This window comes from Salmo trutta, chromosome 12 (assembly GCF_901001165.1).
Source record: "Salmo trutta chromosome 12, fSalTru1.1, whole genome shotgun sequence".
Classification (NCBI taxonomy): domain Eukaryota; kingdom Metazoa; phylum Chordata; class Actinopteri; order Salmoniformes; family Salmonidae; genus Salmo; species Salmo trutta.
Window position 1 is genome coordinate 7341825 of NC_042968.1, and position 22591 is coordinate 7364415.

A 22591-nucleotide genomic window follows, 5' to 3' on the forward strand; every position below is an offset into this window, starting at 1 on the left:
TATGTTCATTTTTGTTCTATAGCATTTAGCTAACAGCTTACTGTATGTGTGATTTCGTTATTACTTGTGCTAATTTTGTTAGAATTTTGGTAATCGGTGGCTTTTTGTTGTTGTTGCATGTTTAGTGCCCCTTTGTGTGCTATGCCGGTAATACCGTAAATCCCGGGATGGCAGAGTCAGTAGGTGAGAGAGAGAGAGACAGAGAGAGACAGTAGGTGAGAGAACAGACTCTGAACTGACCCAAATCAACACATTCCTGGTCTACCGCCTGAGTTTCTTCCCCCGTGTCCCCGAAGACCGCCCTCTGTTTTCACACACAGGTCAGGGGCCATAAACCCTGCTGTTATTCAACTGGGACCGCTGGGCCAATGAGAAAGAGCTGCCGTTGGGGCTGGACCCATGGGAGTGTCCGACAGCGTCCTGGAAAAACCTTCTGTTTATGTTGTTCTCTGTTTGTTTAGTTTCCTTATATGTGTCTCTGGGGAAGCAAGTTTTTTTGTTTTTTTTTAGCTCTGCCCATATTGTTACCCGGCGAAGCTCACTCCAACTCTTACGTACATTTACACATGCACGTCGCCTCTCCCGAGTCCGTACGGGAGTTGCAGTAATGGGACAATTGGATATCACGAAATTGGGGTAAAAGTACAAGAAGAAATAAAACAATAATTACGCACGCACACACACACACACACGCGCGCTCAGACGTAGATAATAACCTCTGGACGATAAGGAATTTCCTCTGTTCAAGGGAGGGCTACTGTTACTCAGACTGCTGTAGGATCAGATGACTAGTAGACTACTGTTAGAGACAGTGTGAGTGGATTGGACATGGGTTTACACACTAAACATGAGCTCCCTCTAATATATACCCCCGAAGGGTGAGAGGTCACAGATGACATCATGGGGAAAGAGACAGGTGAGGCTCACACACTCGGAGAAATGCACACGCACACGCACACCCTTAATCCGTCAGACCGCATGGATTTCAAAAGACAGACAGTTTTGTTTTATGGAAATAAAATCAAGGCTGAGAAAAGAGAGTCTTGAGAAGGCGTTTCCGTCCGTCACACATAACCGACATCGGCGACAGGCGCAAACAAACCAGATGTTTTTTTTGTGTTTTTTTTAGAAGTGCCTCATCATGAGAACTCTAGCTTGGCTGCGCCACTACTGCCTCAACACGAAACCTCCAAACTAACCCTGACCCCAAACCTATTCTTTAGTGTAGACAGCCAGTAGGAACACACACCAGTGTGTGTGTGTGTGTGTGTGTGTGTGTGTGTGTACTGACTGAGCTGACTGTACACACAACCACTGTTTGGCTGTCCCTCTGTAAACACCACCTCTGGCCCCTCGATACACAGGGAGGAGTGAGGGAGATGGGGAGGGAATGGGGGAGGGCAGTTTGAACAGGCCCCCGGGGATTGGGTGTGAGAATATGGGAGGGAGTGAGGGAGAAATACAGGGTGAGGGAGGTAGAGAACGGGGAGGCACGGGGTAAGAGAGAGGGCGAAGGAGCGGCGGAGAGGATCGTGGACAGGACTCGGTGCATTCCTTCTCCTTGTGGACATTCCGGGTCCGGAGTTGTGTGGTCGTTCAATGACACAGCTGTCCCCGCAGCACAGAGAAATGACCCGACTCCTGGACTACAGGGTCACGGAATGCATCTGTCCCTCTATAGTATCTCTTTTTCTAGCCTCGTTTCTCATTTGACTAGCTCGAGTAAACACATGCTTAGGTACGAAACGAACGTTACCTCAAAACGACGTCCGTCCGTCTCTCTCTCTCTCTCTCTCTCTCTCTCTCTCTCTCTCTCTCTCTCTCTCTCTCTCTCTCTCTCTCTCTCTCTCTCTCTCTCTCTCTCTCTCTCTCTCTGTCTCTCTCTCTCTGTCTCTCTCTGTGCGCTTGCTTGAGTCAACCGACAGACCCATAAAAGAAACGCGCCCAATACAGATGTGGGATACAGACCACTGCACGCGCACAAACCGCACACACACTGATCGAAAGGACCCAGTGGGAGGCAGACAAGTGTGGAATTTCACATTGACAGAAGACACACACATACACACCAGACCATACACACACACCAGACCATAAACACACTGTAAACTACCTCATCTCATTTCTCCAGTCCTCAGGTGTTTGTGTGTGAATCTGCACGGGTGTGCGCGCGTGTATATGTACGTGCGTGTGGGTGTGAGCCTCCCTCCCATACTAAGTGTGGATAAATCACATTGATCTCGTTACCTTGGGTACCACCACAAACCTGCACATTTTTACCCCCACTCAGCAAAATGTCTTTCGACCCCTCCGTGAGGTAGAGGAGGGTACCGCTTAACCTTTGCCACGTTACGCAGGCCAAGGTGGCAGGTGGGGCTAGGCAACCCCTTCACGGCAGATTCCCAAACCAACCAGTTCAGGGTTGTCCAACCACTGTCTGTTCCTCAGAGCCAATATCCATGCGGCAGTCTGTCCGTCTATAAACTTTCAACGGAAACATCCTCCAAAGTGGCAGGGGATGGAAGGCTTTTTCATCTCTCTCTCTCTGTGTCAGACTTCCCTTCTTTCACGTTACATGTTTCCTCCACGCTCTTCTGATCACACTCCAGAATAGAGGCCAGCCATTGCGATGCAGTGTCCCGATGGCAGGCAGTCAGTACGTCCCAGTGACGACATCCCTGCCACGCTCTGTGGCACAGCAAGGCTCAACGCCACTTCCCTAAGCACTGATCCAATAGGAGTCAGCCAGCCGGAGACAAAGGCATAGACCATTACAGCAGAGTGTGTGTGTGAGTGTGTGTGTGTTTGAGAGAGAGGAGATAACTGTGTGTAAGAACCACGCCCTCTATGTGTGTGTGTGTGTGTGTGTGTGTGTGTGTGTGTGTGTGTGTGTGTGTGTGTCCTGGGGCGAGGCAGGTGTGCTGGTGACAGAGGGGAAGCCCAGGGGGAAGAGGGGGTTCATAGAAGCACCGGTATCCACGGCTACAACGACATCAGTAAACGCTCCTAGGAGTCTCTCTCTATCCATCTCTCTCTCGCCGTCTCTCTCTCACACACACACACACACACACACACTCGAGTCTCAGATTCCCCTCCTCCACTACAATTTGTTAAATCCTCTTGTCGATCTTTCCCTTCTCTTTTTGCCCATTGAAGTTTCCTTCGCTGTACGCCTCCCTCTTTGTCCCAGTTGTATCCCCTCCCTCTCGCTTTCTGGTAATGTACTGTTACACCTGAACTATGACCTATCACCCAGTCTAATCCCATACCCTCCCAGGCACCGGAGAAGGCAAGGGTGCGTGTGCTCAGGAGTACAGGGGCACCTCTGCAGCTGGGGTACGTGGGTGTGTGTTTGGGGGGGGGGGGGTGTCAGTGACTTGGGCAAATAGTTCAGCTGAAAGCTCAACGCTCAAAGTGAAGCTCCAGATATCACACACTGGGTAGAATGATGTTGAGACGCAGTGTTTCAGCGCAGCGTTATATGCGATTACAAAGACACGCAATAGGGGAAACAGGAAAGTCCTGTTCTTGCATAAAAGACGTCAAAAGGGGATTTATAGCATTTTGCATTCCATGTATAAGTCGAGAGGTTTGTGTGTGTGTGTGTGTGTGTGTGTGTGCGCGCGTGCGAGACGGAGAGGGACTGAGGAAAAGAGAGCCAGAGAGAAGCCTAGAAGCAGACAAAGGGAGGGAGTGGTCCTTTATCCATTTCTCAGCTAATCAAACCAATGTAAGAGTGCTTCCAAAAACAATGAGTGCAGACATTGCCGTATCCGCTACTCCAACCATAGAAGAACACAGAACGTAGAAAGCTGTCAGTAGTAGCGTCACCCAAACACAAAGACACACCGATGATAGTATTAAGCCAGTAACAACCCATCTTCTCCTCCTGCCTCACTATCCAAAATACTCCTGGTATTCCGGACCAGAGCCCACATGCTGCTGGAATCATGAGACTCTCAAAATGAACGCCGCGGAATAACTTTTGGAGGTTTGATATTGGATCTGATCCTAGAGGGTGACGTTATGTGAACAGTCTAAGCATGAGACACATAGAAATGTTATTGAGGGCAGGCACTGGGGTTTAACACACACACACACACACACACACACACACACACACGGTCCCGTGTGGCTCAGTTGGTAGAGCATGGTGTTTGCAACGCCAGGGATGTGGGTTCGATTCCCACGGGGGACCAGTACGAAAAAATTAAAAAAGGGGGGAAAAAATAAAATAAATGTATGCATTCACTACTGTAAGTCGCTCTGGATAAAAGCGTTTGCTAAATGACTAAAATGTAAATGCACGCGCAGTGTATTATCATACAAAAAGGCCTCTTGGTTATCAGAGAAACATGATCGGTGGTTCATGAAATGCCTGGGGAACGAGAGAGAAAGGAGAAAAGATTGTGACTGTACATGTTTAGAGCCTGGAGCAAAACCCCAGCATCCTCTACGCTGGAGAGAGGGCAACACACAACAGAGAGAGAGAGAGAGAGAGAGAGAGAGACGGAGAGAGACAGAGAGAGACAGACAGAGCAAGGGGGGGAATGAGGATTCCTCTAAGGTAGAGCAGGAAGGTAGAGAGGAAGTGATCCTGTCCAGTCGTTTTACTGCCAGGTGCAACCTTTACCTGAGCACCTCCCTTCTCCTCAATTACCTGAGGGGAATAGTCAAGTCCAGACAGGTACGGAAATGGGCATTGGGGATGCTGTGGTGTTGAGAGGGTGCTGGAAATAACTACAACTCCTTAGGCTGTACACACACATACACCCTGGGGAGTGGAAGATGTAAAACCTCCCCAGAGATCCACTAACATCACACACACACACACACAAGGAGTGAAGAACGGAGAGCAATAAGAGACGAAGGAGAGGACAGAGGGATATCCTGTATTTATCATTGTAATGTTAAAAGGGTGGTTTGGGCCTTTCCTGTTTTTCTCCTATCTGTTTCATACTGTATCTGCAAGAACACACGCACGCACACACACACACACACACACACACACACACACACACACACACACAACACACACAACACACACACACACACACACACACACACACACACACACACACACACACACACACACACACACACACACACACACACACACACACAGAGAGAAAAGACTGTCTCTTTGTCTGGTCGGACAAAAGGAATTCAAATCAGCGGACAGATTGTTACAGATGAGTTACTTCCTCTTTCTCTGGCCGTGAAATGAAACGCGAGCTGAAAGACACACACACACACACACACACACACACACACACACACACACATTAATTCAATGTGACACTCTCAGGCTTTTGTCGCTGTGGGTCTGTGTTGTCTCATAACTAAAAGGGGTTCTTTGGTAATGATAGTGCCAGTTTGAAATGTCATTTGCACGTTCCTTTATCAGGAATCAGTCAGTGTCCTGGAGAGCGACAGAATATACCCCCCCCTTGTGCACTATGACACGTTGAAGCTCTTAGCCTGAGGTCACAAGGCTTTTACCCCATCGCCATGGTGATATCTGACACCCCAACCCCCAACCCTATCGCTGACTGGGCCCTGACGGCAGGCTAAGATGCCGGTGTCCACAGCAGCATCATTAAGACGTTAAAAGCTGATCTGTTTTATAGGTCTCCGATCCAGTGGTCAACCGCAGCCCGTTACGGAGCGGCCAACTAAGGAGCTGATGCGGACTCTCAGTCAGGGCTCGTGAAATTTACACCGCAACAACGCCCATACACACACAACAGGATGCCACATGCAGACACACACACACACACACGGCATAGTAAGGTGGTCAGCTTTCAAATCCAGCTCCCCACCTTCCCAAATCAGCTCCATTACCCCCCCCCCAGTCATCTATTAAATTAGACTGATCTCATTTCAGCCCCCCCCCCCCGCCACATACACACACACTTTAGCCTGAAGCCATTTCAGCCCTGCTATATTATGTTAACGCAGTTACCCACCACTTTACAACTCTCCCAATTAATGCAAACCAAAACCACTAACCACATGTATCAGACATTCCTTCAGGAGGGCTGCTCCAAATGTACCCTCTACACACCCACCCCCCACTCCCCCGCCTCTACCCCCTCCCTCCTTGCCTTCCCCCAACCCTCCACCTCTGCGCTTTTTCAGAAAGGAGTGGAACGCTCTTTGAAGATCAGTCGGGAATATCAACAAAGAGAGACGACTGGCACAAGCAGTAATGCACTATTAACAAGATTAACTCCCAGATAGATGAAAGTAAAAAAATAAATACTACACCGTTCCCAAAAGACCTTTATCATTTAATACCGTTTCAGACTCTCTCTCTCTCTCTCCACTCTCTCCCTTTTTCTCTCATCAACAACTGCCAATACGTAAAAGCTCTCTCACACACACACACACACACACCTTTTAGGGGTTTCTTTAAGACCTTTATGGAAGGTGAAGGGCAGAGGTGAGAAAGATACAGTGTGAGCAGGGTGGTAAAGAAAGAGGCAGGCAAAAGGTCAAGATGGCTCATGGTGAGAGGAGAGAGACCGGAAGCTTTCATCTCTCACCTTAGGGGTTAGGAGGTGAGGGAAAAGGGGAGAAGAGGTGAGGGCTTAGGGGGTGTGAGAGAGGAGGAGGGAAGATAGAGGTCAAAAGGTGGGAAAAACAGGAAATCACTCACACCTGCAGATTGAGAGGAGTTATAACTGCAGTCTGACTTAGCTTCACTCTTTCTCACTTCGGTCCCACACACCCGTCCGCTTCTCTTCCATACCAACACACTCCATCTTAATAGTATAATGCCTCCATCCATTTCCCGCTGTCAATTAGACATTAAACCACTCCCTCCTCCTCTTTCTCTCTCTCCCAGAAAGAGGTCAAACTGCTGCCCTGTTATCCTTTCCATTGATCCACGCAGGTCACAAGGACACAAATCCAACCATTTTGTAATTTGACCCAATGTAAGGACCTCTCCCAATGATGCAGTGAAATGGTCTGTGTGTGTGTGTGTGTGTGTGTCCTACCTGTCAGCGTCTCCCTGGCCCGTGGAGGTGTTGCGTTGGAGGGTCTCTCGTACCGCCGCCATGCCGTCGGGTAGACGGTTGAGTCGCCGCGTGTACAGACTCAGACCGCCGTCCGTCATGTAGCTGAGATCAGAAAACGTCAAGGGTCACATCAGAGAACACAAGGTTTTCAAAGTCAACGCTCACGTTAAAATTACACAACACTTTTGTTGGAATACAGTTCATTCTTGATGGATTCCAAAACGGAAATTGTTTGACTGGAAGAAGACAGTTTTTCATGTCAGCTTTTAAGCCAGGAAGAAGAAAATAGAGCACGGTCCAACACTTGGTCTAACACCCCAGAGAGAGAGTCAACAACTCCTTGCCTTTCTGGTGCCTGGGCCGGACAAACAAGATGGCTGTTCCTTCCTGCTCTAAATAAAACCAACGAGGAGAGGAAAGAACATCCATCTTGTTTGTCCGTCCCAGGCACCAGTCTCATCAATCAGATTAAATTGCTGCTGGTCGACTGGACCGGTCATTAACGCCACACCACTGGAGCTCCGCACATGCACAGAAGAACACAGACACACACGCATGCACACACACACACACACACACACACACAAGTGCAGCTAGACCAGTACTTCTCCTACATTTCCAAGATGTTGTTCCTGGTTCAGTGTTAATGTCTGCACCCTTTTTTAGATTCAGTCTAGTCTTAGTCATTTTGACTAAAATATCATTAAGTCTTAGTCCAATTTTTGTCATTTTGCATAACAATTTTGTGTAGTTATTATCAAAATGACGAAAACAATGGGCCATTTTTTTCAATTAAATGGCCTTTCATTTTAGTCACATAACATTTGTATTGCTTCATTAACCTGCTTGTGCTTCATTAACCTGCTTGTGTTCCTATCTATCTCCAACAGTGCAGTCGAATCTAACAGTTCACAACAATACACACTAATCTAAAACTGAAATAATTATATAAATATTCGATTGAGCAATGCCGGAGTGGCATTGACTAAAACACTGTCTTCTATTCTATTGTATTTTAGTCAATGCCACTTCGACATCGCTGAATCGAATATTTATATATTTCTTAATTCCATTCTTTTACTTTTAGATGTGTGTGTGTTGTTGTGAACCGTTAGATACTACTGCACTGTCGGAGCTAGGAACACATCTGCTAAATATGTGTACGTGACCAATAAAATTGATTTGATTAACCTATAGTAAACATAAATCACTTACTTCCATGTGCACAAACATACACTGAGTAATCAAAAAAGTATATATTCCCATGACATTGACCCTGTGAATCCTGGTGAAAGCTACGATCCCTTATTGTTAAATCCACTTCAATCAATGTCGATGAAGGGGAGGAGAAGAAGGATTTTAAGCCTTGAGACATGGATTTTGTATGTGTGCCATTCAGAGGGTGAATGGGCAAGACATAAAATGTAAGTGCATTTGAATGGGGTATGCTAGTAGGTGCCAGGCACACCGGTTTGTGTCGAGAACTGCAACTCTAGGGCCTCCCGAGTGGCGCAGTGGTCTAAGGCACTACATCGCACTGCTAGCTGTGCCACTAGACATTCTGGTTAGAGTCCAGCCGGCCGTCAGGGATGTCCTTATCCCATCGCGCTCTAGCGACTCCTGTGGCGGGCCGGGCGCATGCACGCTGACACGGTCGCCAGGTGTACAGTGTTTCCTCCGACACATGGGTGTGGCTGGCTTCTGGGTTGGATGGGCATTGTGTCAAGAAGCAGTGTGGCTTGGTTGGGTTGTGTTTCAGAGGACGCGCGGCTCTCAACCTTCGCCTCTCCCGAGTCTGTACTGAAGTTGCAGCGATGAGACAAGACTAACTACCAATTGGATACCACGAAATTGGGGAGAAAAAGGGGTAAAAAAAATGGGGAAAAAAGAACTGCAACTCTGCTGGGTTTAACACACTCAACACTTTCCTGTGTGTATCAAGAAAAGGTCCACCACACAAAGGACATCCAGCCAACTTGACACAACTGTGGGAAGCATTGGCGATCTACATGGTAAAGATAAAGAACGATGCCTGTAAGTTCCACTAGGTGGACAGGTGGCACAATTGACTATATCGTAAACATTTATGAAAACAACATTTTGATGTTTGGTCTTAATTCAAAGTTAGGGTCAGGGTCAGGCATAAGATAAGGTTTAAAATCTAATTTTTAGAAGATAAACTGTAGAAAAAGGCGGTATTTATTTTTATTTATTTATTTATTTATTTATTTATTTCACCTTTATTTAACCAGGTAGGCAAGTTGAGAACAAGTTCTCATTTACAATTTAATTTAATTTATTTTTATTTAATTTTAATTGTATTTATTTATGACTTTGCCACTTGCCCAGATAGTGACTACCCTGTAGGTGGGCGTGGAATCCCACTGCCAACTCATTCTCTATGGTCAAACCTACAATACACGGTTGAATCAGTTAGCTGCTAATGCCAACTTAGCATTGGTTGTTAAACATTCAAGGCCTGGGGAGGAGACTGAGCTATCTGTGTCTGTTTTAAATGGTTAAGACACAGGGAGGCTCCACCATATCACCACACACACACACACACACACACACACACACACACAGAACCCCCCAGGCTACAGGCGTAATCTGGTCACTCCATTTCCACGAAAGCCATTTGAATAAAGGCTAATTTCGACCATCAATCGATTGATGGCCGAGGTTGGGACCATTCATACACACATGCCCTCCTGTGACTACAGTTCATCCTCAGAGATTTTGTGTATTTCCTTTTTATTCAACAGGTGGGTCTAAACCCGAACGCTGATTGGTTAAAACTGCATTCCAGCCGGTGCCTATTCCACAAGTTACCACCGGCTAAATCTATGACATTACAATGCCTATTTACTCTGTTCCATCTGACTGCATAATCCGCTGTCTCATCAGCCCAGCCAGGCAATTTATAACCTTGATCTCCACTATAAAAACCATCTAGACATTATCTCACATTTCTTTTAGACTAACATTATGTTTTCAACAGCGGAGATTTGTATAAACCTTGCTGACTCTCTCCGACATTTGCAACATTGTTTCAATCTCCCAGCTGTCCCATAGTAATGAACGTGTCGGGACCTCATGAATCAGCAGGCATCCTTTTTCTGGATATATACAAAGAAATGTCAATTGAAAAAAGGTCAAACGAAACGAAGTGCAGCTAGTTTGCAGTCTTTCCAGCTTCAGTTTGAAGTTATTGTGTTAGCTAGCTCCTCTGAACAATAGTGTCCTAATGAGAGAGCACATGTTCTACGCCAGGCGAAATCGCGCCTCATTAGATCATTGTCATGGATGTATCCAAAATAAATGTCACTATAAAACAGCTTAAACAAATGCAAACGCGGCTACTTTTCTGTTATTCTGGCTGCACTTTTTGACGTGACTGTAAATTAACCGTAGTTGGCTAGCTAGCAAGCAAGGGATAGGAATGTTGCCAGCCAGTGTGGCAATGGAACATTTAGAACGAACGACAAGTCCGCGTCAATAGATACAGAACAAAAAGACTGTGTGTGTGTGTGTGTGTGTGTTTTGTTTGAAATGCGTTATCTGAGTGCTTCAGGGGGAGCACTTAACCCCACCACTTTCAGGGCAGGTGGCTCTGCAGAAGTGTTTATGTCGCAAGAGAAACTTTGAGCTTTGGTTCATAGATCCGGGGTTACGTCGGTAAACTCCAGTAGCTAGATGCGGTTGTAATAAACAAAGCGGTTTCTGTTTTCGTCCTACCAATGTGGCTCTGTCTTTTGAATGGTGTAGCCCTTTCCTGCAGTCAAATGAACAAATCGCCCTCTAGTGGCATCATGGGTGGAATGTTATTCATATTTTTCATAATTTCATAATTAATAAACCTTTTTTTTTTTTTTACCCGCCGAAAATCCAGTGTTTCTATATCAAACGGTTTTGTTATATGCATATAAAGTGTAATATTGGGATGCAAACCCAAAATTGAATACATTTCAACTCTACATCTGACATGGTATAGGTGTCTTCTTTCTTTAAGCCCATAACCATCTGTGTAAGGTGGATATTTTTGTTTCAAAGTAGATTTGTTTAAGACTACCAAGAAACTGTGTGACCCTGATTTAGCCCACCGCAGTAAAAGGCTAAGCTACACAATATTATGACCCCATTACTGAAAGATAAGACTCTCTACATTGCCCACAAGCCGCACAGGACTCATTAGAACAGAGCGGACTGGACAGGACCAGACACTAAATCAGACTGGGGGCGAAAAATAACATTACCAATGATGATGTTCTGTTCTACACAGAAGAGCATACAAAAGTATCGCCTGATGATCTTCTGAACTTCCCAATACCTTTCTAATGCATTTCAGTCACTTCAAACCATACTTCCTTCACATAGAAATGCTGTCAAAAGTACTGTCAGACTGATTTGTAATAGACTGTCTTAGCCCCAATTAACCCCCTTTTTTTTACATGGTGGGGTCAAAAAGAGTTTTGTAACCCCTGAATTATGTGCTCTAAACAAGGCTATTTTCCTTCCTCTTGACACTTTGAGGCAGTTTAGGATTTTTAGTTTGAGTCTGCTGCTGATGCCAGAATCAGGAGAGTGAAAGGCCAAAAAGAGAGAGAGTCTTAGTCTCTCTCTCTTTTTGGCCGTTCAGTCTCCCGATTCTGGCATCAGCAGCAGTTGGCTCCCAGTGTGTAAATTAATATGATGATAATGATGACAGCATTGGTTTAAATTGCAGAGTATGACAGCCAGGGTATGCAGGGGGCCTGTTACAACATGGACACTGACTTCAACATGGGCACTGACTAGAAAACAAACAGGTTATGTGGTACGACGCTGCTGGATTGAACTCATAGAGCGGAGCTACTGTCCTCTGGGAGATAGAGGTAGCATCTGATCTGGGCCAGTATTCATGAAGAGTCTCAGAGTAGGAGTGCTGATCTAGAATCAGTATTGCCTTTCGGATCATAATTAATAAAATGATATGGACAGGGGAAACCTGATCCTAGATCAGCACTCCTAATCTGAGACGCTTTGCGGATACAGGGCCCGGTCCCCAAAGGACATATGCTTATCTAAATGTATACCATCTCAAAAAGCTATTACAGAATGTCTTACAAGTCCTCTCACAACAAAAAGAACAACTGTATTTTCCCCTTTATGCCACACTACTTATGGCTGTACCATGTTCACGTTTGCACACATAGGGGAGATTAAATACACTGGCGCCCTCTTGTGACATGACAGCCACTTATAACGCATTCATTCCCGAAACCTATGAGAAAGGGCGGAAAACCAACCAAACCAGCCCCAAAAGGGATAAGTTGCAATTTGCAAAGCACTATTTTTATGTTTTGACCCTGTCATCATATGCTAGTTCTCTCAGAATACTCACCCACTGGTGACGTCATCAGGGCGAGCTGCGTTCTTGCTCAGCACATCCCCGTCACTCATGTAGCCCGTCACCTCCATGGCGATGCCCTCCAGGTCAATATCCTCCCCTCTCTCCCCCAGATCCATACCGAGGGCACCTCCCCGCCCCGCCAGCTGTCTCCGCAGGGGGCCAGGGTACAAGTAGCGCCCCCCCTGCCCTCCTCCTCCTCCCAAGGCACGACCCCCGTAGCCGTTCCCCGTGGAGGGGGCGTCCCCAGCCTGCAGACGGGGGCTGGACTGGCCCAGTCGCCATGACGACAGGGAGGGCCGGGAGGAAGTGAGGCTGAGGATGCTCCGCCCACTCCCGCCGCCACCGCCACCGCTGATCTCCGTGGTGACGTTGCTGTCAAAGGTTGTCTCCAAGGTGCTGGGGAAGCAGAAAAAAAGACTATGAGCGTAAGACTAGACATTAGCTCAGCAGCATTGAACTGGACTAGACTATACAGTGGGTAATACCTCTCTAATCCTGTGAAAGGGAGCGCAAGCAGCAGGGAGAGAGACTGGGTCAGGAGCATGAATATAAATCCAAAGACAAGACCACTGCTCCATCAAGCCATTACTGGATCAAAGACACTGACACTCTCATAAAAAGGGGGGATCATGCTGAAAGAACCAGACACAAGACACAGTCTAGTGGGGTTGGAGAACAAGCCCCCCGTTACATACAAACTAGAACAGAGCATCAGACAGACAAGTCTTAAACCGCAAAAGTTCAGAGCTGGTGTAATGGAGTACGGTTTGTAGGCCTCCTTGCTCGCACACGCTTTTTCAGTTCTGCACACAAATGTTCTATAGGATTGAGGTCAGGGCTTTGTGATGACCACTCCAATACCTTGACTTTGTTGTCCTAAAGCCATTTTGCCACAACTTTGGAAGTATGCTTGGGGTCATTGTCCATTTGGAAGACCCATTTGCGACCAAGCTTTAACTTCCTGACTGATGTCTTGAGATGTTGCTTCAATATAACTACAAAATGTTCCTCCCTCATGATGCCATCTATTTTGTGAAGTGCACCAGTCCCTCCTGCAGCAAAGTACCCCCACAACATGAAGCTGCCACCCCCGTGCTTCACAGTTGGGATGGTGTTCTTCGGCTTGCAAGCCTCCCCGTTTCCTCAAAACAGTATGATCTTTGTCCCCATGTGCAGTTGCAAATCATAGTCTGGCTTTTTTATGGCGGTTTTGGAGCAGTGGCTTCTTCCTTGCTGAGCGGCCTTTCAGGTTATGTCGATATAGGACTTGTTTTGCTGTGGATATAGATACTTTTGTACCTGTTTCCTCCAGCATCTTCACAAGGTCCTTTGCTGTTGTTCTGGGATTGATTTGCACTTTTTGCACCAAAGTACGTTCATCTCTAGGAGACAGAACGCGTCTCCTTCTTGTGCGGTATGACGGCTGCGTGGTTCCATGGTGTTTATACTTGCGTACTATTGTTTGTACAGATGAACGTGGTACATTCAGGTGTATGGAAATTGCGCCCAAGGATGAACCAGATATGTGGAGGTCTGCCATTTTTCTTCTGAGGTCTTGGCTGATTTATTTATTTTTTCCCATGATATCAAGCAAAGAGGCACTGAGTTTAAAGGTAGGCCTTGAAATACATCCACAGGTACACCTCCAATTGACTCAAAGCCATGACATCCTTTTCTGTAACTTTCCAAGCTGTTTAAAGACACAGTCAACTTAGTGTATGTAAACTTCTGACCCACTGGAATTGTGATACAGTGAATTATAAGTGAAATAATCTATCTGTAAACAATTGTTGGAAAAATTACTTGTGTCATGCACAAAGTAGATGTCCTTACCGACTTGCCAAAACTATAGTTTGTTAACAAGAAATGTGTGCAGTGGTTGAAAAACGTGTTTTAATGACGGCAACCTAAATTTGTGGGCAGAACTGAAAAGGCGTGTGTGAGCAAGGAGGCCTACAAACCTGACTCAGTTACACCAGCTCTGTCAGGAGGAATGGGTCAAAATTCACCCAACTTTTTGTGGGAAGCTTGTGGAAGGCTAACCGAAACGTTTGACCCAAGTTAAACAATTTAAAGGAAATGCTACCAAATACTAATTGAGTGTATGTAAACTTCTGATCCACTGGGAATGTGATGACAGAAATAAAAGCTGAAGTAAATCATTCTCTCTACTATTATTCTGACATTTCACATTCTTTAAATAAAGTGGTGATCCTAACTGACCTAAGACAGGGAATTTTTACTAGGATTTAAATGTCAGGAATTGTGAAAAACTGAATTGAAATGTAGTTGGCAAAGGTGTATGTAAACGTCCGACTTCAACTGTATGTATATATATATTTACCCCAAAAATATATGGGGGATTGGAAATTATGCAGACAATTACATTGATGGAAGCAACAATCTTTCCACAATATTAAGCTGATCCACCCCTTAAAAAAAAACAAAAACAGGCGTGCTAACTAACCTTACATTTTACATTAACAGCCTTCTTTTGGGATTTTTACAAGAGAAAGTGTTATGGATCATTGCTAAGAATAGCTTTATTGTGATTACTATTGTGGTCTCTCTCTAGGAGCTGTGTCTGTTATGTCTTAATGGATGTCAGTGGAACTTGTTGAATACGCAGAAACAGAATGTAGAACTGAATCTGCAATACGAAGTCTGTTTTGGATACTGGACTGGACACATGTTCTGGATCTGTCTATTCTCATTGCAGGGGGGTTTCTTACCTGTGTGTGATCTGAGTCCCCCGTAGACTGGACATAGTCTCTTCCAGGTTCTGGCGCAAATCTGCAATGTTTTTAACAGTCCGCAGCCTCCGTGTCTCTGGATCTTCTGCTATACAGAACAAACATTGTGACTGTGTACATAGGCACTAGTGGTGCACGGGTCAACCGTTTGTTCACCCGCACCCGCCCGCAATTGCTAATAACCCATCAGCAACCCCCAGACAATATGTTATAAAGTGAAAATCTGAGGTCCACACCCGACCCTAAACCGCTAATATAGAAAATGGGCGGTAGGCTACAGTCAGAGTCAAACTCCGACGTCCTTTTTGCCTGTGTGGATCGACGTTTACTTTTTCACCCCGTTCCCAAAAACATTTGGCAAATGGTGTGTAGGCTATTTGGTGCGCGTACATAGGCTTACACGCTAATGCCAGATAGCCTAAAATAATGGGGGGGGAAAAACTAAACGTAGCCTATAGATATAAATTGCACGCGAATGACACATTTATGGAATTTTTAAGGTATTGTTTTCTCTTTATTCAACCCGCCCGCCACCCACCTGCCCTTCATCAACACAATATTTCATGACCCTAAACCCGCCCCGTGGACATAACTGAGGAAGACTGCGGGCTATGAGTCAACCTGCACATCACTAATGGACACAACAAAAAACAAAACTGAATTTGGAGTGCATGAGCCAGAAAGGTATTTTTCCCTTCAGACAGAATCAATCCACAGTCGGTTTCATGTGCTGTTCTCCTCAAACGAACAATCTAAAACAATCAAAACTAACAAACAAAATGGCCTATGTAATTTCTGTACTGTTTAGACACACATAATCAATCGCCTAACAGCTCCTACAGACATAACTAGTTAATGGCCTACCTGAAAGGTCCTCAATGGATGGCTGGCTGGTTTTAAAGAGAACGTTTTCTCCGCCTCTTCCTCCTGACCCTGCCTCTGTCGCCATGATACCGTCCACGTCCGTTTGTGACCTAGATGATAACACAGTGTAAAAGGTCAAAAGGAATATCTGGATTGTCAATGTCAATTCCCCCCTTTCTCTAAAACAGAGATGGTATGATCCTGCTGGTAATGCCCTATGACTGGCTAATGACAGAAGAGGAAGTTCATAAGTGGTGAGTGTAAGGGTAAGACAGTGGGGGGGCTATTCATACAGGGGAGGATCAGAGGCAGGCTTGGGGAGTAACGGATTACATGTATTCCGTTACATGTAAGGGATTACAAAAAACGGTAACTGTGATCCATTACGTTACCAGCTAAAATATTGTAATCAGATTACAGATACTTTGAAAAACTAGATGATTACTTCGAGGATTACTTTTAAATTCATAAAAGGATGTTAGCAACAACAAAAAATCTGACGCTTCTCTGTTTTCTCAATGACATTCAAATCAGCATTGAAAAAAGGCGCAAGTTTAAGTTTGTTCCACCTGAGCGAGCCTGTCCAAAAGTTAGAGACCACTTTGATGACACACCTAATGTGTTTGATGGATCGCTGGAAAAAAGCAGAAATAGGCTTTTGTAGGCTACAGTCCGAGCTATGTCTTCCAATAGTGCGACTGCTGTCGGCATCCAAAGATTATCCAACTTGAATAAACGCTTGGAGGTAAGGATGACAGCAGTGGTGTAGTCTACGGCGATACGGATGTCACTTATTATTGATATCAACATAGCGCATTGATGTGAATCACACTGCTGCTCTCTCATTTAGCTATTTGCGCCTTACGGATTGTGGTTGTTGTGGACGGCTGTTCACAAATCTAAATGTATATCTGAACCCAATAATGGTTGAATTCAAGAAGTTGAAGCTGCCTATAAATCATTGTTTTTGAAACCAGTGGACAGGCAGTGAGAAATGCGCTCTTGCAACAGCTGCATATATGCAGATCCCAGCAGATCCCAGCCTATGCTTAATCTAATTCATGTTGATAAAAAAAATAAAAAAATGAATAGGCCTAATGGACACTTGTTAAAACTCGCACACTTTTGATTGCTCCTTTTAAGTCTATCTGTAGTTGCTAAATCCATTTTTGGACATAGAAATGATATACAGTACCAGTGAAAAGTTTGGACACGGTCACTCCCTGATCTGTTTCACCTGTCCTTGTGATTGTCTCCACCCCCTCCAGGTGTCGCTTATATTGCCCGGTGTATTTATCCCTGTGTTTCCTGTCTCTCTGTGCCAGTTCGTCTTGTCTGTTCAAGTCAACCAGCGTGTTTTTCCCCATGCTCTTGCTTTTTCTATTCTCTTTTGTTAGTCCTCCCTGTTTTAACCCTTGCCTGTTTCTAGACTCTGTACCCGCCTGCCTGACCATTCTGCCTGCCCTGACCTCGAGCCTGCCTGCCACACTGTACCTCCTGCACTCTGAACTGGTTTTGACCTTTTGCCTGTCCACGACCATTCTCTTGCCTAGCCCTTTTGGAATACAATAAATATCAAAGACTCAAACCATCTGCCGCCCGTGTCTGAATCTGGGTCTGGCCTTGTGCCCTTATAGACACGCCTACTCATTCAAGTGTTTTTCTCTATTTTTACTCTTTTCTACATTGTAGAACAATGGCGAAGACATCAAAACTATGAAATAGCATATATGGAACCATGTAGTAACCAAAAAAAGCGTTAAACAAATCAAAATATATTTGCCTGTCCTTCACTGAAATGTTATCATTGCACAGATATATACATCCATTGCTCCTACACATTCTCCTCTCAGTCCTTGTGTAGTGACTGCACAGCGAGATCAACGTAAGGTTCCTACTGATTCTATTGAAACCTTCCATTGATCTCGCTGTGCAATCGCCGATTCTTGAAGAATATAACTTCATAAATGCCTCATGAGCTTAGTTCAACTGTCATACTCCATGAGAACCCAAAATATAAGCTGTTTTTTCTCCAATGTTTGCAAACATTGTAAATGTAAACACCGTGTAGCCTCATAACATGGTTCAAATAATCATTTTGATATCATGGATGATCAGACCTTACATCCATAGCTCTGTCTATTAATCTGAGAGTGGTTACATTTCTCCAGGCCCATCCCTCAGCTTTTTACCAAAACATCTGTAGATTTGCCCTTTAAACAGCTGCATATTATCAAAGTATCGCCAACAAAAAGGTAAACAATAGGCCTATAGCAAATGCAGCATACGGCATTCATTTTTCACATGTAAATAGCACTTTTCAGTAGTGCTCAAAGCAGGCCATTCCACGAGCGCAGCATTTCTTTTTCAAATCGAATCAATGAGCCCAATCAGTCCTCCGTGACAACAAAATCATTAAAAAAACAGCGTAGGGTTGGCTAATAAGTCCTTAGTTTTGGGGTTAGGGGAAAGGGGACCCTGATCAGAGGTATAGCGGGTAGGCTGTCCCAGGCTAGGACCAGGGGAAGTGGGGGGGGGGGGGGGGGGTAACTAGAGGTGGTTAGAATGGCTCCACCCATATCACACTGGGACTGAGATACAGGGGTCAGGGGTGGGGTGAGCATACAAACACACAGCGGGAAAGTGATTCTAGGGGAAATTCCTAGCAAACAGCTTGCAGATGCCCACTAATGATCAGTGACTAACGACTTAGGATCCTTTCAGGCTTTCTCAGGATACTATTACAGATTCACAAAGGCTTGGTTGGGCAGACACATCATGACAAATACATTTACATTTTAGTCATTTAGCAGACACTCTTATCCAGAGTGACTTACAGTAGTGAATGCATACATTTCATTTCATTTTCATGCATTTTTTGTAAAAAAAAAAATTGTTCTGGCCCCCCGTGGGAATCGAACCCACAACCCTAGCGTTGCACACACCATGCTCTACCAACTGAGCCACAGGGAAGACTAGTTACAGTAACAGTTTACAATTTTATCAGTCCAAAGTAGGTGTATCACTCACCTGTACATGAAGGGTGCTACGGTGGCTGTATTGGGGTGGCTGTGGTGCTGCTGGGGCTGAGGTAGCTGGACGCTGACCGTGTTGCAGGCTGTGCTCTGTGTAGTGCCACCACTTCCACCTTCCACCACCGGGGCGGCGCTGTTGCCCTGTTGTGAGGCCTTGCCCTCTGTAGAAGCCAGACTAGAGGTGGAGCTAGAGTGTCTGCTGTCCCTGTCCTTGTCCAGGTGTCCGCGGTGCAGTACCAGACCCCCTCCCAACCGCATGCTCCGGGGACGCTCCCCACCCTCCTTCCCCCCTGCCAAGGGGGCCTTCCCCCCTACCCCTGAGGTTTTACCCCCTGGCTTTGGTATGCCGCTGTGTGCAGGGACAGAACTCTCCTTCTTGGCCACTTTGCTCCCTTTGGGTATGAAACTGGCGATTTTAGAAGTCCTCTTATTGGAAGAGGGTTCCGTTTCCATTGCGACAGTGGTAGTCGCTTCCTCCTTAGGCTCCTCCCCCCTGAGTTCCATCCTCTCTGTGGTGGAGATGTGTTTCCCCGCCTCTTTCCCTCTTTCCTTCTCCTTCACCCTCTCCTTCTCTTTCTCCTTCTCCAGTCCTTTCACTGAGCTCTTTTTAGCGGTCAGAGCTCTGCTGAACGTGCGCTGAGCGATTCCCCTCAGTGCGATCTTGGGGCTGCTGGTTGTTGTGGCGATGGTAGGGACATGGGTTGGGGCACCACCGTGGGTCGTCCCGTTACCGGTCCCGTTGGCGCCAGGACGGGTGTTCCCCTCCGCCTCCTCCAGGGAGTCGGTGTTGGACCCTGCTTCTGCCCTCTCTACTCCACCAGCCCCGAGCTGCCGGGCGGGGGCACCGCAGTCCGCCTGAGCCCCCTGAGTGCTGGAGGACGAGGACTTAGATCCACCTTTGCTGTTAAACAGCTTGAGCTTCTCCAGCATAGACTTCTGTTGGACGACTTTAGGGGGGGGCTCGGTGGACGAGGAGGCCTTAGAGGAGGCATCCTTCTCCTGCTTGACAGAGAGCATGGCTGAGGAGGAGGTGTGCTTGGAGCTCACAGACTTACTCCTCCAGGGCTTGCTGCTGGAGTTGGGGTGGGGGATGGCCGAGGAGGAGGCTGGAGGGACGGGAGCCGAGGTAGAGGCGCTGTTGGCGGAGGTGCTGACGGCCGCTGGGGACGACGGAGCATGCTCAGTCATTACCGGAGTCTGTGAAGTCATGCCCTCTGAGGGTTCTGTTGAGGAAGAGGAGGAAGAGGAAAAGGAGAGGATGAAGAGGTGGAAGGGATGAAGAAAGGGACGAGAGGAGGAAGTGAGAAGAGGATAAACGAGAGGAGAGGAGAATAGGAGTGAGAGGGGATTCGGAGATGAGAGGAGTGAAGAAGATGAAGAGGAGGAAGAGAAGGGGGAAAGCAGGAGTAGGAGAGAGGATAAGGAGAGAGGATAAGGAGAGAGGATAAGGAGAGGGGAAAGGAGAGAAATAAGAGATTGTTAGACAGAGCAAAGCTCACAGACCCCACACTAACTGTCCATATAAGGTCCTGCACTGTGGAAAGCTCAAGTTAGCCTGTGTTGACACAGTCAAAATGTGTCATTACTTAACGCCAGCGAACCCACGACACTCTGCAAACTATTAGAAACCTTGGACAATAACAATGAGAGTGCCCCTCAAACTGTTTAGAAAAACAATGAGGGAAAGCGCTTTAAAGTTTGGCCAAGGAATTTGAGCTGAGATACAACACTGCCACTGACACCCCTGGGAGGTCTGGATTGATGCCGGTCATTATCTTCCAATTCCCAGAAAGACTTGCTCCACTCCAAAGCTGTATTCTGAAGTACTGTGGAAACGAGCTAGCTAAAACACAAAAAACACAAAATATTTTCATTCATTTGACTATTTGGTCTAAATTAAGGTTTTACAGAAGACACGCCTGTCACTGTTACAGAGCACACAAAAACCAACAAAGCACTTTTTTCTAAAGTTTATATTGTTACCCCTCTAAATCAATAATGTTTGACTTACCAATAACTGTCACAATCAAATCCAGAACCCACGTAGATACAGAACTCATAAAGTAGCTAAGATATTCTTCCTCAAGAGGCTAATACTGTACAGTACAAGTATAGAGTGTAGTTATTGTTGTGTGCCTGTAGAGACTCCCAGTGCCTACTTACTGCTAGCGTTACTTTTCAATATTCAAAGCCAAACTGCCCTTGTGGCCACTCCCATGCCCAACCCATTAGCCAGCCAGTGCAGCACGTGGACACAGCAAAACAGAAGCTACTATCCTGCTGCACAAATACTTTCACAAACACGGTCAATTAAGTAATGATCTCAAATTGAATCCATTGCAATTCCTTTTCAATGCACTCTTAGGGAAAAAAAATTGTTATCTAGAACCTTAAAGGGTTCTTCGGCTGTCCCCATAGGAGAACCCTTTTTGGTTGCAGGTAGAACCCTTTTCGATCTGGGTAGAACCCTTTTCGGTTCCAAGTAGAACGCTTTCTACACAGGGTTCTACATGGAACCCAAAACTGTTCTACCTGGAACCAATAAGGGTTCCCCCTGGAACCAAAAACGGTTATCCTATGGGGACAGCCGAAGAACCCTACTTGCAGTGCAGTTTGCAACCCTTTTTTCAGTATACCGCGTTAACATGACTCTAAACACGACTTTATTGTGGTAACTTCTTAAACGACTCATTTAATATTCACACATTTGGACCTTGTTAAGGAAGTATTTACTAGGAATATTAAACACTCCACATCTTTATGCCACATCCCATTTTCACCACATTTATTCCTGTTTTTTTAAGCGCCTTTCATACCCTAATTGCTTTCATGCCCCTGTCGTTTCCCCCCAGTTTAGTATTTATTGTGTGCGCATTGAAACAATGTGCCCATTAGGAAGTGATTAGGGCCCAATTAGCCATGCTAGGGGAAAGTGGGTCAGGTTGCTAATAGCTGGCTTCCTATTGGAGGAGGGCCTGAATGAGAGAGAGGAGGACCAGCAGGAATTACAGAAGAGGTAGAGAGGTAGAGAGTGAGAGAGAGGTAGAGAGAGAGAGAGAGATACAGAGACGGATAATGAGAAAGAGAGAGGGATTCAGACTCACTGAGGCTGGGATGTGGGAAAAGGGGAACTTTGAGAAGCTTACATCATGCCAACAGAGCGGTCTGTGCCCCAGAGGGAGAATAGGGGGTGAAGCCAGCTTGGGTTTTGGTTTAGAAGTGGACATTGTGTTGGCTCGGACACTGGACACAAGAAAAACACAGAGCATGTCCGCGGATGACCCAGAACCAGATGACCACCTAAGATGCCCCAGTTTGAATGAAAAGGAGATCCACATTTCACATCCTGGGTCAGATGTGAAATTGCTATGAACCCCTTGCCCCATGGTTTTGGACACACATGATGTATCTATATACGTAAACACTCACACCTGAGCCACTGACCAGCATTCTTTCTCCCTCTCTCTAACCTAAAGAGTTCACTGTGTGACACTTTCGTCTCGTCCAATATCACAAAGACAT

The 22591-nt window shown here is 45.9% G+C and overlaps 1 protein-coding gene across 1 annotated transcript in view; it reads right to left on the minus strand.

Moving 5' to 3' along the window:
- Positions 1–22591, minus strand: part of nav2a (neuron navigator 2a) — a gene marked incomplete in the record, with an annotated part of 129193 nt that overhangs the window by 37398 nt on the left and 69204 nt on the right. The window contains 5 exon segments of the mRNA XM_029766917.1: positions 7005–7127; positions 12409–12813; positions 15150–15258; positions 16035–16144; positions 19065–20292. Coding sequence (XP_029622777.1) covers positions 7005–7127; positions 12409–12813; positions 15150–15258; positions 16035–16144; positions 19065–20292 — 1975 coding nt within the window.